At 42.0% G+C, this 17,147-nt stretch overlaps 1 protein-coding gene across 4 annotated transcripts in view; it reads left to right on the top strand.

The window, feature by feature from the left end:
• ETV5 (ETS variant transcription factor 5) overlaps positions 1-17,147 on the top strand; it is a 60,976-nt gene that overhangs the window by 23,581 nt on the left and 20,248 nt on the right. For all 4 annotated transcript variants that reach the window (XM_055568808.1, XM_055568809.1, XM_055568810.1 and 1 more), the window contains exons 6-7: positions 6,387-6,516; positions 7,418-7,708. In XM_055568808.1, the coding sequence (XP_055424783.1) occupies positions 6,387-6,516; positions 7,418-7,708 (421 nt within the window). The remainder of the gene's footprint in view (positions 1-6,386; positions 6,517-7,417; positions 7,709-17,147) is intronic.

Genomic DNA, 17,147 nt, shown 5'->3' on the forward strand with positions numbered 1-17,147 from the left:
CATTCTCATTTCTGAGTACTGAGATTTTGTGGTGACTGCAGCCATGAAATTAAAAGACGCTTACTCCTTGGAAGAAAAGTTATGACCAACCTAGATAGCATATTGAAAAGCAAAGACATTACTTTGCCAACAAAGGTCCGTCTAGTCAAGGCTATGGTTTTTCCAGTGGTCACGTATGGATGTGAGAGTTGGACTGTGAAGAAAGCTGAGCACCAAAGAACTGATGCTTTTGAACTGTGGTGTTGGAGAAGACTCTTCAGAGTCCCTTGGACTGCAAGGAGATCCAGCCAGTCCATTCTGAAGGAGATCAGCCCTGGGATTTCTTTGGAAGGAATGATGCTAAAGCTGAAACTGCAGTACTTTGGCCACCTCATGTGAAGAGTTGACTCATTGGAAAAGTCTCTGATGCTGGGAGGGATTGAGGGCAAGGGGAGAAAGGGATGACAGAGGATGAGATGGCTGGATGGCATCACTGACTCGATGGACTTGAGTCTGAGTGAACTCCGGGAGTTGGTGATGGACAGGGAGGCCTGGCGTGCTGTGATTCATGGGGTTGCAAAAAGTCGGACACGACTGAGAGACTGAACTGAACTGAGATTTTGTTTGATATTGAGCCTATAGATAAATTTGAGAAGAATTAATATCTTTGTAGTATCAAGCCTTCCAGCCTGTGAACTGATGTATTCTTCTATTTATTTAGAATTCTTTGATTTTCCTCGGGGTTTTATAGTTCAGTTTAGCTACCTTGCATGTCTTTTATTAGATGTGTTCCTAGGTATTAGATGTGTTCCTGGGTATTTGATGCTATCTGTTGCTATTTTAAATGTATTTCTTTAATTTCACATTGTTTAGGTTACTATGTATGTAAGTCATTCTTTTTATGTACTTGCCTTGTAGCCAATGATCTTGGTAAGTTAGCTTATTGATTCTCATACTTGGTGGATACTTTCATATTTTCTATGTACCCACTTGGCAATAAGTGATTGAGGTATTTTTCCTTCTCTTTTTTCCTTTAATTCATTTTTCTTAACTTACTACACTGGCTAGGATCAGGCTTGATTTTTGATCATGGTGTCAGATAGAAAAATCTTCCAAGGAGTTTCCTAGTAAGAAAAGGAACTATGAAATTAAGTTGGTTGATTTGTGAACATCCTATCTAAATTTTAAATGGTGTTATGGTGGTCTACAGAGCAATACATTGTACTTTGTAGTGCATGCCCACGGATGTAGACATATCTTATCAGCCAGCCAACCCGTCTTTCCTACCCCTGACAAGTGGAGACTCTCATTTGTGTATGGATCCTTAACAGAGTTCTGATAGTCAAGTAGAGGTCCAGAGAGCCCACTCACAGTGTTCTTGTCTCAGAGGTGGCATTTAGGAGGGAATTGTCAAGCAACAGCTTCAGGAGGGGTGGGGCATTTGGGGGTGCATGAGGGTATCCACAGCAATAGTGTGGCATCTGACTGGTCAGTGACTGGCTGTAGATGCCAGGTCTTCCACAGTGCCAGCTATCTGGAAAGATTTTGATTAGCTGGACAATAGAGGGGGAATGAGATCTTATTAGATGGAATACTGGGATGGGAGGCAAGGACTAAGAAGTAGAAACCGCTAGAATCAAGAGATGTTTGTTGCTAGTAGGAGTGAGGGAGGGAACCTGAGCGTTTTGGGGACCTAGAGACAGGAGAAAGTGTAAGTCCTTGAGTGGCTTCAGATGTGTCAGGCATGTCAGCAGCTGGAGAGTAGAGTACTCGAGGATACAGACCCTGAGAACTAGCAAAGAGCATTCCTCTGCTTCTCTGCAGTTGTCTTCTTTCTCCATCTCTTTCCCTATTTGTTCTAATCCCTTTTTGATTTAGTCCTTTTTGCTCAGATTCCATTTGGGAGGCAATATAATGGAATGACTGACAACTGATGGGTATACTGACCACTGAGAGCTATGAGACTTTGGCAGATTACCTTTAGAGCCTTGATTTTTCTTATCTCTAAAATGGAGACAATGAAAGCAGCTTTCTCACTGGGTTCGGAAGATTGGATAAAATAATGTTAAGTAAACTAGCCAGGGCCAATGATAAGGGATCCGTCTGGTTGCCTCTTTCTTGGTCTACCTGGTTCTTTTCCAGAAGTATTAGTTATCCATTGTTCTTTTGTTCTAGAACACTTTCTCTTAATAAGGTGTAATGTGGTATTTTTGTTGTTTTCATTGAAAACAGGGTTTATGTCCTCTTTTTGATGAACATAGTGGGTGAGTGCAGTATCGCCCATTTCTGCCAATGTGGCAGATGACTGAGATGACAGTTGGGGGCACTCTTCCTTCCTTTCCTCTCCAGTATCAGCAGCTTCAAGACCTCAAGCCATTCCTTTAACTCCTTTGGTCCTCAGGGTCCTTATCCATAACTGTAAAGGCCTAAATTAAGTGGACTATCAGACAGACTCTAGTCCAACTCTAATTACATTTATCGGAAGATGCTAGAAGTCAGATCCCTCACTAAATTATGCATGCCATGAGAAAAGGACCACCATGTCTTTTTGTTTACCAGCATATCCCTAACACCTTCAGGAACCTGACCCATGGAAGATGCTCAACAAATGAATCAATGGATGAATGAATGAAAGAAATCTGTACAATAAGGAAGGTGGCCCATATTTGCCAGAAATTGTTCATAGGACATCATTGGCTTTATGGGTCCATCTTCTGTAACTGAGCTTAATTAAACTCAAGTTTTCTGTTGTAGAAAATGTTTATCAATTCAAACAGCTTTTTTTTTTTTCTTTAACTTCTTCAGGAGTTCATGCTCCTCTTTTAATTGTGATTCATTGCCATGGTTTATAGTCCTCAGTCTCTGTCATGGTTTAGTAAGTCACCTGTGTGAAGGTAAGTACTCTATTTTTGAAACCATAGTGTATGATTATACAACATCATAGCACTATCTGCAAGGTGCTGTGCCATTTTCTCTATTTCTCAAGGCAGCATCATATATCTCATTTTACAAAGAAGGGACAGGTTAAAAGTTACGAGCATTCCTTGGGCTTCTACTTTCCTACTTAAAACACATGCATATGACTATCAGGCTCTTTCATACATCCTCTGACCCAGCAACCTCTCTGTGGAGACTGAGCGTCCTTCCTTACCCCTCAAACGGCCCCCTCCTGGCTTTCCTGTCCATTATCTGTGAAACTTCCAAATCTCATTCCTGCCACATTCTCCTCTCCCTCCTTCGAATGGTTGACTCCCAAGGAGAAAAAAAATATGACTAACATCATGTCTAGCCTTCAAAGGTAAATGTGGACCCTGCCATCAAATTTTAAAAATTAATTGGAAATATAACCCCTGAATCTTAGTAGAGCTTGAAGGGAAAAATTGAAGGCAAAAGGAGAAGACGACAGCAGAGGATGAGATGGTTGGATAACATCACTGACTCAATAGACATGAGTTTGAGCAAACTCCAGGAGGTAATGAAGGTCAGGGAAACCTGGCGTGCTACAGTCCATGGGGTCACAGAGAGTCGGATGCAACTTAGTGACTAAACAAGGATACTACAGACTGGGGAGCTAATAGACAACAAAAATTTATTTCTCACTGTTCTGGAAGCTAGAAGTTTGAGACCATGGTGCTGGCATGGCTGGGTGGGGGCTCCCCTTCATTGACTTGTGTCCTCAGACACCTCTACCCTCGTGATCTAATCATCTCCCAAAGGCCCCTCCCCCTAATATCACATAGGACATTAGAATTTCAGCATATGAATTTGAGAGGTTACAACAATTCAAACCACAGCACTCATTTACTCCTTGAACTCCTCCTTTGGATAGAGAACATAAGATTCCAGGTATAGGACAGTTATGGTATGATAGAGGGTACCATATAATGTAGAGCCCAAATGGTGTGGTACACACTAGGAGTGCCATGTAGATTTGAGGAAATTAAGACATCAGAATTGGGCTCCCCAGGTGGCACTAGTGGTAAAGAATCCACCTGCCAGTGCAGGAGATGCAAGAAACATGGGTTTCTTCCCTGGGTTGGGAAGATCCTCTGGAGAAGAGAATGACAACCCATTCCAATATTCTTGCCTGGAGAATTCCATGGGCCGAGGCACCTCGTGGGCTATATATATAGTCCATGGGGGCTATATAGTCCATGGGGCCTCAAAGAGTCAGACACAACTGAGCGCCCACAGATATCAGAGTTAGCCAAAACTTAAGACTTTCAAAATGGGTATATGGTATTTCTGAAGACATTATAAAAGTTTGCTTTCTGGAAAACTTTGGTTTACCCTCTGGTATTAATCTTGTCAGTAGAACTGATAACTTTTATAATACCGTGAAAATGTCAAAACATTTCTTAAGCCTGAAATGAGGAAGTTGAACAATGCCATTACTGTTTACTCTCCAAACTTAGGAGAAACAGTGATTATAAATGATTTTCTTAAAATAAAGTCAGAAAAGTACTTTCTAGGACATGTAACTGCTGCTTACGTTGGGGCATCATCACCAGTCCAAAACTTTTATGACAGAAAACTGGTAAGAGGAGAAGCAATGACCCAGGAGCAGTGCCGAGAACCAGAACATCCCCTGCATACCCGACTCTCCCTTCTCGTTTACCAACAGCATTCTAACAAGAGCAAGCTTAGCCATTTTCTGTGTCTGAATGTCTGAAAACATTTGATAGCAATTGAGGGTTGGCTGCCATGATGTCACCATCAAAAAAATCACGAGAGAGACTCTAATGACTTCTAAATATAATCTGCCAGTTCCGAACTTATTTTGTGTGTTTGGGAAAAGCAGTTGGCGTTTTGTAGGAAAGGAATTATGAAAACCTGCCCTTGCCAGTCAGTCACTGGCAGGACTTTGCTTTATAAACTTGTCATCTGTGATCAAGTCTTCAGTCTCATTTGTTCACTTCTGAGTCCAGAATTCAGGGTTGGAGGAAGCACCTGAGAAACCAGTTGGTGGAAAGATTGTTCAGTCTTAGAAAAGAATTGTCATTTCACTAATTCTACCTAATATAAATCACTAAGAAAACTAAGCTTCTGGAAGATGGCTCAGGAGTAAACATTGAGTGCAACAGAAAAATTCGGTGGTCACCAGAGCACTAAGCACTGTTAGCCATTTAACGAGAACTGCAATCCCATGGATAACAGCCGGTAGAGAAGCTTAACTCGTTCCTTTCCCTCTCCCTCCCATAGCCAGAAGACAATCCTTACAGTACAGCGTCTTCTAAGAGTTTGCCCTTCTACTTTGGGTAAAGCACCCTCTTTAAAATGAGTTAGCCCCTAAATACATTTGAAAAACTCTTAACTCCTCTGCTGTCTCAGCATCACATATGGAATGTTCGATCGACTTCCATACAAAGCAGCAGCTCTGCTTTGTACTATCAATTTAGGAAGAGTAATTGGCACCGTCTGTGAAAGGATTGGTTATGAGCGCCTGCCCTTCCTGGTAGGGCACTGGAAAGGCATGAAGCAGACACAAGCATGGAGGTTTTCCAGGCCTCCTGTATGCAGCTAGCCTCTCCTCATTTGTGGTTTGGGGTCCATCCTTGTATTCCTTTGCTTTTGAAAATTTGAGATTGACATGTACACACTGCTGTATTTTAAGTGGATAACCAATAAGGACCTACTGTGTAGCACAGGGAAGTCTGCTCAATGTTATGTGGCAGTCTGGATGGGAGGGAAGTTTGGGGGAGAATGGATGCATGTATATGTATGGCTGAGTCCCTTTGCTGTGCACTTGAAATGATCACAATGTTGTGAATCTGCTGTACTCCAATATAAAATTTAAAAGTTTTTGAAGTGCCCCTAAAGATTGCATATTTCTTACTCAGAGCTAATATTTACAGTTGCTTGAGGAAGGAATTTAAAATCATATATTTTTAAGTCATATTTAATTTGTATATACACCTCTTTTTTTTTTTTTTTTTTTTTTTTGCCATGGCAATTTTAAGCCTTAGATAAGCTAACGTGTAATGTCTACCAGTATATTTTTGGGTGTTTTGTCCTTCTCAGAAACAGAATTGTTCTTGTCTGCAATCCTTGGTATTCTTATCACACCTGTGTTTTTCTTGAAGCACCATCACCTACAGGATCTTTAAGGGCTTCAGAGCCTCCAGGCAGTGGACCCAACACAGAAAAAGTTTGCGGGGGTGGGATTGGGGGTGGGGGTGGGGAACCTTGGCTAATTTAAAGTGTCAGATGATGATTTCTGACTTTAAAGAACTTTTCATTGGTTTTAGATGGAAGGCTCTGTGTTAAGTGTTTGGCTTCCTCTGGCGTGTGACTGGACATGAGTTCCAAGAACAATCAGCTAGTATAGGGTTTGCAGAAGGAAGCATTGTGCTCCCTGTTAATCACTGTCGTCTCTGTCCCTCCCCTCATCCCTCTTCTGATTTCAGTGGTGCTTCATGCCCCACCTCCAACCAAGATCAAACGGGAGCTGCACAGCCCCTCCTCTGAGCTGTCGTCCTGTAGCCACGAGCAGGCTCTCGGTGCTAATTATGGAGAAAAGTGCCTCTACAACTATTGGTAAGTGGAGCCAGAGAAAGGCTGGCCAGGAAGTGGCCGGCTCGTTGATTGTTTCCAGTATTATTCAGCAGACGCTCAGTGTAGCACACCCGTCTCTGGTGGCAGTATAATGATCCTCTAGCTGTAGCCAGTCCAAATGGGCTTTGTCTGCATGTAACGTGCAGAACTGTTAAATCAGCCCTGCAGGGGACTGATTTCATGGGGCCCTGAGCCCTCCCAAGGGAAAGAACCCTGAATGCTGGGCTATTTGATCTGTGGCTTCAAGGGAGGGACTATATACTCCTTCATGTCTATCATATGTTAATGTGAACTTTAAGCACCAAAGAAGTAATCTTCACATCAGAATATATGAAGAAAATCCCCATGCCAGTGCCCTTTACTTAAGAATATCCAAGCCCCAGGAATGAAGCTTTAATTTTAAATCATTCTTTGCTCTAGAAGATAAACATAGATCTGCCTGAAAATGGGAGGAGAAGCTTTGTTAAGTGATGTTACAGCAGAAATTTGTCTTTCAAAGGTTCTTGTTCCTGGGAACCCTGGAATTCTTGGGAGAGGGGGCCAGAAAACTCCCCCAGGACCTAATTTCTCCCCTCATCCATCCACCCCTGCACGCGCATACATGGAGAATTCTTTTAGAAAAGGGGAAAAAGGAAACCGGAAGCTGAGGCTAAAATTATCTTTGAGAAGAATCACTAGAAGTGTTAAACAAGTCCCTGTGACGCAGTGTGTTTGTCACTTTTCAGAGGTACAAATATTCCCTCGGGGCTGCCAGCAATTTAACTATGTTAATGCTGTCATTTCCTGGCAACCGTGGGCTGCAACCTCGAGTTCTGCTGGACCTGGTGACCACGCTAATGGCTTCATTGCGGCTAAATGGTTCCTTCTCTTTTTCTGTTTACAGTGCCTATGATAGGAAGCCTCCCTCTGGGTTCAAGCCATTAACCCCTCCTACCACCCCCCTGTCTCCCACCCATCAGAATTCCCTATTTCCCCCACCTCAGGCAACTCTGCCCACCTCTGCGGCACATGCCCCTGCAGCTGGCCCAGTCCCAGGTGTGGGCCCCACCCCCACCCCTCATTCGCTTCCGGAACCTGGACCACAGCAGCAAACCTTTGCGGTCCCCCGGCCGCCACATCAGCCCTTGCAGATGCCAAAGATGATGCCTGAAAACCAGTATCCATCAGAACAGAGGTGGGTGCTGATCTGGGCTTCCTTTACCACCTCCTCCCACCCCTCTATCTCCCAGGGCAAGGGAAAGCAGTAGTCATTTACCAGGTACCTATAAAGCTCTCATTCCACTGAGGCATGTTTTGAGGTAGGACTACTAATAATATGAATATGACCTGTTTATATTATCACTTTGGGGCTTCCCTGGTGGCTCAGTGGTAAAGAATCCCCCTGCAATGCAGGAGACTAGGTTCAATCCCTGGGTCAGAAAGATCCCCTGGAGGAGGGCATGGCAACTCACTCCAGTATTCTTGCCTGGAGAAGTACGTGGACAGAGGAGCCTGATGGGGTCGCACAGAGTCAGACATGACTGAGCAACTAAACAACGTATCACCCTGCTCCTAAGGTACTGCAGAGGGGATATAGGCCTTGCAACACCCTTATGAAGTAGGTAAGGGAGAGGTGGCTGGTACTCTTCCCCATTGTAGAAGCAGAGGAAGACGGACCTGCTCAGCATGTTGACCCTGTCTGTTGACCTTGGCTGAGGGCAGCTTCGCTGGTTCCTCATTGGATACCACCTGCTAGAATCATACCTTGGTTCATGCTACCCACTAATACTTTATTACTATTTTACTTACGTATTAGGGAAGATTGCTGAGTTATCAGAGGTGTTATTACTCATTTGATTTTAATACATTTTCACAGTAGGGGATTACCTGAGGACTGTATTTTTTTTTTGGACTGTATTTTTAATTTTCTACTTTTGAGATAGAGATCTTGATTTCACTCCAGGTATTTCTGCATTCTTAATAAGGAAATAGAGGCATCAGAATAACTTGTCCAAAGTGATTCATTCTCAGAAAAACTAAGATGTAAAAGGAATCTACTCTGCAAGCACCAAACTTAACCTCTTAGGTCCCAGCCTTTGAAGTTCATTATCTGTGGTATTCTAGAACTTTGTGTGTTTGTGGCCTTCCCTTAATACAGGATATTCTGGGGGCCTTTTTTATTTCAGTCCCTCTGGAATGAAGTGATAAGGTAGGCAGGTAGTTATCTGTGGTTACCAATGGCTACAAGGTGATGACTGTTGTTTGTCCTTTCTTGCTCTGCTTGGGGGAGAGGAAGAATATGTAAGTTATCTTCCTCTGGCCTGGTCCAACCCAGATGCCTGCTGGTATTTAATTGGAGGTCACTATTTCTAGATGAAATGCAGAAAAAAGCAAGTACTCTTGTCTGGTTCCAGTTCCCTTCCCCCTTTGCGGTGAAAGTCACCATAAAGAACTGCATAATTTGTCTGGTTAGTGTTTATCCCCCTGCTGATCCAGGGGCCGTGAACACCACTGGTACACAGGGCCTGAGGGGAGAGAGTGTTGACTGTGGGCTGGCTCAGTGGTGGGCCTCAGTTTCCACAGGAAGCCGCTTCATCTGAAGGAGGCAGGTACCTCAAAGTGTGTGTTAGTCACTAGCTTGTAATAACAGTTGTACTTCTTTAAGAGAATTTGGAAATTTGGAATTTTAGTGTAGAAATTCCAGGGGTTTTGTTTTTGTTTTTTAAAGCTGGCAACTAATTCAACTTTACTGCTGTAAAGTATTCCAGCAGTAATACTTTGCAGACTAAACAAAATCTGTGGGCAGAATCACCCCCGAGGCCTGCCAGTTTGTGAACGCAGGCCTGGATACCATTTTTATTTCAATAATTTCGGTTTTGTGTTTTTAAACTGTCTTTTCTGATTGTATGCAGAGATTAGTAATTGAAGAGGCGGGTTGGGGTGGGGTCTATATTTTGTATTTGAAATAATTAGCCAACTTTAATTTGTTATACCATATGTAAAGGGAAATCACTTTGTGTTAAATCTCTTATTCATATTTTCCCTTAATCTGTTTCATGTGCAGAGAGCCTGTGTAAACAGGTTGTATCAATGGCTCACTGAACTGGGGGAGAATCTCCTATTACTAATTCTGCTGGTAGTTATTCATCTTCCTGCAGCCCTGGAAGATAGGATGCCTTAGTCTCAGTGATGGAGTAGCTTTGTCTCCAGGCTACCCGGCCTCCTCCCGAAAGGAGGACATTTGATCCCTGCGATTTGAGTGTCTGTCCTCAGGTATCCAAAGGCAGGAGCCAGAAAGTAGATATTTCTTTTAGGGGGCAATTCCTCCCTGAAATCTGCCTTCCATCTTGCACTCACCTCCCTTTACCCTCCGCCTTTAGGACTGGTGGGTCTGAAATCAAGACCTCACCCACACACACAGTGATACTGAGATCTTTAACAGAACTGAGGTGAAGGGCAGGTGCCTGCATAGATAAAACACAACAAACATGGGCTCTTGGGCTTCTGTCCCAGAGCACTGTATTATCAGATCTGAAGGTGTACTAGAGGAGTCTTCAGCGGGGGATTATTAGTAGCATAGACTTCTTGCTGTATTCCAGAGATGGAGTTGTGGGTCTGGGGCAGGACTTGGAAATATTACTGTCGTACTTTGAGAAATCATGGTGCACCCCTGTCTTTTACCCCCACACCTATTCAACTTTTTTTTTCCCCTAAGAATCAAGTGCCCAGTACTCAATTTTGTTTTATTGTGCTTGTCTATTATTGAGATAATGATATCTGTGTGATGCAAAATACACCAAAAACATGACAAGTGATTATGCTTGTAGATAGAGGATTGCACACAGAAAATGAGACAAACTAAAATCCGTAGTCCAATTCTGGCTCATACTGTAAAGAATCTGCCTGCGGTGTGGGAGACCCAGGTTCAGTCCCTGGGTTGGGAAGACCCCCTGGAGGAGGGCATGGCTACCTACTCCAGTATTCTGGCCTAGGGAATTCCATGGACAGAGGAGCTTGGCAGTCTATAGTCCATAAGCTCACAAAGAGTCGGGCACAACTGAGCCACTAACAACACAATAGAAATTGCAGTCAGGTATGATAAACTCCAGTACTCTTGCCTGGAAAATCCCATGGACGGGGGAGCCTGGTAGGCTGCAGTCCATGGGGTTGCTAAGAGTCAGACACGACTGAGCGACTTCACTTTCACTTTCATGCATTGGAGAAGGGAATGGCAACCCACTCCAGTGTTCTTGCCTGGAGAATCCCAGGGACAGGGGAGCCTGGTGAGCTGCCATCTATGGGGTCGCAGAGAGTCAGACACAACTGAAGTGACTTAGCAGCAGCATGATAAGCTTAGTAACTACACATTTAATAACTTATGCCTGCTTGAAACTGGAGTAGATTAGTTAGTAACTGGAGTTTTTCTTGTGCTTTTAAGTTAGAGGGAATGTTACTTCAAAATTAGCCCCATAACAAAAATGTGGTATTTTGCAGGATAGAAGGAAATCAGTCTTATCTGAGATTTTCTAAATAGCTCTGTAACAAAGGCAAGATAAAAACAAACAAACAAACAAAATGTATCTTACAGGTTAAAAAAAAAAAAATTAGACCTCAGAGCATCTAAAGGACTTCCTAAAAGTCACATAGCCAAATACCAGGTCCTACCTTTAGAAACCAAAAACATAAGTACCCCACTTTGGTTATGCTTACAGGAGAGGGGTTGCTGACAATGTACTAAAAGCTAAGTAAGGGACCTTGAAAAATCATTTCAACCTTGAATTTTATCCATCTGTTTCTTTAAACTAGCAGGACTTTCTCTTAAAACTACAAAATCCTACTTAATTCCTACATCATTTATCTAAACCCATGTTGTCACACCTTTATTTTTTGTTTTGCTGAGTGCTTTATTCCTTCAATTGAGTAGAACAAGTTCTTTTGAGGTTTAAAAACCATGATGTATACCCCTTTCTTTAGGCCATATTTCGCTCAATATCTTGTCTTCAATGTGTTTATTGACAGTGATTGTTTGCTAAGACTATATAATCTAGTCAGTTATATTCTTAATGTTTTATATAATCAGTTTATAATCCTTTACAACTCAAAATTTGTTTTAAGAGATAAATACTGTATTTGAAAGCCATGATTTATATTTGTGATTTCCTCCCCCCAAAGAGGAAAAAAATGCCATGTAATTTGGCATGTTCAGACATGTTTCATTTACCCTTAAAGACCAGCTGCTCCTTGAAAAGGAGGACTGCTTCTCATTCAACCTTCCCACTCTCATAGGAGTTTATTGTGCTGTTTACAATGTGCACAAAAATCCTCCTATGTTATGCCCATAGTACTAGCCAGATATGGTATAAAGAAAAACTGTCATTCCATCTCAAGTTGAGTCCCCGCGGTGCAACTGAAGAGACTCCTCTAAGAAATGCAGCATCTAGAAATTTTGGGAAAGATTGAAGGCAGGAGGAGAAGGGGGAAACAGGATGAGATGGGTGGATAGCATCACCGACTCAATGGACATGGGTTTGAGCAAACTTTGGGAGATAGTGAAGAACAGGGAAGCCTGGTGTACTGTAGTCCATGGGATCGCAAAAAGTTAGACACGACTTAGCGACTCAACAGGAATTTTGAAATCCACTGCACACTCATGTGACAGCAAGAAGCAAAAAATCAAAAAGCAAAATTTAAGAAGATACCCCTGATGGGGAAATCGTCTGCTTCGGGCTTACCATGGTGGCTCAATGGTAAAGAATTCACCTGCCAGTGCAGGGGACATGGATTCGATCCCTGGTCCTGGGGAGGTCTCACATGCCTCGGAGCAGCTCAGCCCCATGCACCACAACTACCGAAGCCCACGTGCCTAGAAGGCTGTGATCTGCAATGAGAAAAACCACTGAAATGAGAAGCCCACGCACTGCAAGAGAGTAGCCCCTGCTCACTTACAACTGGAGAAGGTTCTCGCACAACAATTTTTTTAAAAACTCCCTTTTTAAAAATCCTCTACTTCTTGATGCTCCCTACGGGCATTAGTATTGCAATAGGCTATCACGCTGAAATTGGTAATCAGAACCCAGTCCCCAGAGTCATCAAGAAAGGGTCTGTTGTCTGAATGGCCTGTTGAGTAGGTTCTCTCTGTGGTTGTGATCAATACTTCAGAGCTTAGAGGATGAGCTTACATGTTCTATAATTGTGATTTAATAGAAAACTACTTATTCCCTGAAGATGCTAAAGAGACATAATACATGCAGGTTTTTCTCTTCTCCTTTCTCTCAGGTCTACCCTAATTGTTCATTTTTGTCCTTCACATTTTGTAGTTTTTAGACAGGGAAGAACCTGACGGTGAGTCACACTTGTAGCCTGTCAGACACATCCCTTTCCATGCACTCCTGTTAACAGTGTGTTACGTGTGACAGCACAAATTCACTTTACTATCCGAAACTGAGTTTCATAGACGCTTAATGGAACCTTCAGCAGACTGAGTTGTGTACTTCTAGTCAGACATGACTTAGCAACTAAAAACAACCACAGTTCGAGTATGGGAAGTTTTTTGGGTTCTGCATCTTAAGAGGGCTCATTTTCTGCATTTCCTTATGTTTAAAATAGGGCTGTTTTTGTTTTACCTTTTATTAAGCTGAAGAAAATTTCCTTCTATCCCTAGTATGTTGGGTTTGGTTGTTTTTCTTTTTTAATATGAATACATGTTGAATCTTATCAAATGCTTCTTCTGCCTCTATTGAGATCAAATGAATAGCTCTCCTTTAATTTTTCTATGTAGCGAATTACACTGATTTTATATGAAACCAATCTTGTATTCTTGTGATAAACTGAACTTTGTTCTATATAATCATATATACATTGCTGGGCTAGGTTTTCCAACATGTATTTAGGACTCCTGCATCTGTATTTATGATTGAGAATGATATATAATTTCCCTTTCTTATATTATCCCTGTTGGGTTTTAGCATTGAGGTTATTCTCACCAGATGAGTAATGATATTTTCCTTACTATATATTCCAAAATAGCTTGTGTGAAATTGGGGGTTTTTACTCCTTGAAATTTTGGAAGAATTTACCAGTACAGCCATTGGGGCCTGATATTTTCTTTGTGGGAAGATTTTTAATTACTGGTTCAGTATCCTCACCTTTTATGGTCTTGGTCTGGATTTCTGTTTAGTTGAGTGAATTTAACAAATTTTTCTAGGAATTTGTTTCACAAGTTTTAGAAATTGGCATATGGTGTTCCCTGGTGGCTCAGTGGTAAAGAATCCGCCTGCCAATGCAAGAGATGTGGGTTCGATCCCTGATCTGGGAGGATCCCACATGCCACAGAACAACTAAGCCCATGTGCGTTAAAAATGAAGAAGTAAAAATTGGCGTAAAGCTGTTCCTAATGTCAGCATGCTGCAGTCCATGGGGTCACAAAGAATCAGACGTGACTGAGCAACTGAACAAAAGTGCCCTTTTAACAACCTCTATAGCATCGTCTGTTTATCCATTTTTCATTTTTTATTCTATTTATCTAGACTGTGTTAGTCTTAGCAGGTTATATCACTTGTCTTTTCAGTAAATCAACTCTAGATTTGCTTGTTCTATTGGATACTTTCTATTTCATTGGTTTCTGCTCCTACTGAAATTTTCTATATTTTTTGCTTATTCTGTTTTAGCTTCTTTGGTTGGCTAACTTGTAGCTTCTTTATACTCTAAATACATGACCAAATAAGATTTCTCCCAAGGCTGGGGTGACCATACCTTCAGTTTTTCCTGGGTCACATAGCTTGTGAAAGTAATTCCTGATAGCTTTTCTTTTCACTCCCCAAAATACCCTGGTTACAAGTAATCGATTATTTGATCTCCCTACCAAGTCCTGGTTTAGGTATACCCAACAAGTTCTGACCTGTGGTATTTTGAAAATTCAGTTTCAACTATTTATTATTTCTTTAATCCTAGAGTTCTTCAAGTGTCTATTTCTGAATTTCCAAACTTAAGTTTTCTAGCTGCCTGGACTGTATGATATTTAAATGTCATCAAGAAGGTATTTAAAAGCAATTATTGAAATAATTATATGAATAATATAGGCTCTGGAGTTGAACTGATTAACAGATCTGGAATTGAGTCCCATCTCTGCTACTTCCTATCTGTATGACCTCAGGGAGGCATTTAACTTTCCCAAGCTTTGGTTTCTTTATCTGAAAATGGAAGACTACTAGATACTTACCACATAGAATCATTGGGTGACTTAATCACAGTGGCATAGGGAAAGTACTCAAATGTTAGCTTCCATGACAATCTTGTTTTAAAAATCACTTTTATGTTCCATAAAGAAAACTACTAAAGGAATCTTCCTAAAATGCTATAGATACTATTACCTAGAAACTTTTAGCTCTTTGTTTAAAGTTTTAAAAATGTAAAGTTCTCTACCCCTAATCTTTTCATCTTTAGATTCATTAATGTTGTATACATAAAAAACTAATACTTTTACCATCTAATCTCCTGGGAAGATCTTGTATTTATATCACCTTCCACATTTGATCTTGAAAAATCAAATATCTAGGCCTTTAAAAGGCATACTTGGTTTCTCATCTCTGTGTTCTATCACAGTTTGGATGGGCCAATTTGAGTTTAATTGCCGACAGGCCTAACACAAAGTTCTGAGAGCTGTTTCAGAGCTCTTTGGTGGGCTTTTAGGGACAGCGTTTGGGTTTTCTTTTGCAACAGTGCCTGGCTCTTGGTATATGGCAGGAAAATAAATATTAATTGAAATTGGGTGGCACGATGCTACCTGGAATAAAAATCAGCATTCTCTTTTTGAGAAAGGAGACTAGAGGCTGTCTAGGTAGCAAGGGAACTCATGTCTGTGAAAGTCTCCCAGTTCCTTAAGATCTTCCCTACCATTTTGCATAATTTCTGAATTTAGTTTGTGGCAGGCTGTAGGGAGGAGGATGGATCGTTGATGTTTGAGAGTAATGGTATCTAAGAACCTAGCAGTGTGCTGGGACCTTTTACATGGATTGTCTTATGTAACCTTTACAACAGATCTATGGGACAAGTAACCTGATTGTTCTTACTTCCCTGATGAGGAAACTGAGGTTCAGAGCAGTTATGTAACTAGCTTTGTGACCTTGGGTCAGTAAGTGATAAAGATCAGATTTCAGCCCAGGATGTGCCAACTTCGCAGCCAGAGCCTCTTTTACTGAGCTGTGCTGCTTCGCTGTCAATTTTTTCTTTGCTCTAACGGGAATATTAAGTGCGTGGTGGTTGTTTTTTGGCCATTTTTCCATATCATTTCAGCTGGCCTTTGAACTGCTCACTCCTTCACTGGGCACCCAAAGCCACTGTGTAGCCTTCGTTGAATCCACACTTTTCTCCTTTTTTTCTCTAAGTATTGTGTTTACTCTGTGTTGGCAGCAGAAACCAAAAAGGAAATGCAGAAAAAGCATCTAACGGTTTTCATAATGTAAACCAAATGTTGGTAGCGTGGGTGAGCTCTTGGGAGGAAAGGCGCTATATAAATCTGACAAATAAATAAATAACTGGTTCTTTAAATAAATTGGCACTGAGAAAGCCTTAATCTGTAACCTATTGAATATAGGCTTGCTCAGTAGTCAGAAGTGTCCTTTTGCTCACCAACTGTGAGCTCATGATGGCCTGAGCTCTGTTGGGATAACGGGTGGGGGTAGAGGGTGGGGTGGCTAGTGGGGGGAGGAAGAGGTCTGTTAGGAACCAAGCCTTCCCTCCTTGGAAAATGATTGCCTGCCTCAGTAAACAACAGGCATCTCTGTCGAAGCTGTACTATGTATACAACACATTCTCAGCTACTTCAAAAGGATTGCGGGAAGGGGGTTCAAATGAAGGTCAGTGGTTGAAGTGCAGAGTGTATTTTGAGGACAAAAACTGAATTACTTTACTAATCTCTGCAAATAAAAGCTGTTATCGGCAGCAAGCTCGGAGAGAAATCTTTCTTCCAAATATGCTGGTTTTATGACCTACCCTTAAGCTGCCCTTTGCAACAAACCAGGACAAGCCAATCCCAGTTGTAGAATGTGTTCCACAGATCCCAGGCCTGTAAGCTTCATACATCCTTAAAGTTATGCTGCAGGGAGGGGATGAAGGTTGCTGGCTGGTACCCACATGGAAGCACCTTTTCCTGAGGGCATCGGACGAGGCCAGCTCTCGAGTTTCATTCTGGAAAGGGAGACGATGAGCTCTGAGTGGAAGTGAAGAGGTGGGCCTGCCAGCTGCACTGGCTCTGGTTACAGAGCGGAGTTGGTTCCATGCCGTCTCAGAGCCATCAAGGAAGCGATTTGGGGAGGTCACCTTGGAAGGGGCTAGGAAGGTTGCAGAGGCAGGAGGGGGGGAAACGTGGACAGTGGGTGCCCTTGTTACTGTTCTTGCTGGCATAAGCTCTGGGTACTTTAATGAAAATAAGCCTAAAGAATATCTTTACTTTCCTGCCCACTTCAGAATTTTCTTTACAAAATTAGGTTTGCAGCCTGTTGCTGGTGCCTGTATTCTAAATATCAAGCCTAAACACAAGTTTCAGATTTATACTTCAAAGACCATGTGCAAGGCTTTCCTGAAATAGCAGTAACCTTGAAAATCAGCATGCCTGATTGCCAGTCCACAGTCACAGC

Source organism: Bubalus kerabau, chromosome 2 (genome assembly GCF_029407905.1).
Source record: "Bubalus kerabau isolate K-KA32 ecotype Philippines breed swamp buffalo chromosome 2, PCC_UOA_SB_1v2, whole genome shotgun sequence".
NCBI lineage: Eukaryota > Metazoa > Chordata > Mammalia > Artiodactyla > Bovidae > Bubalus > Bubalus kerabau.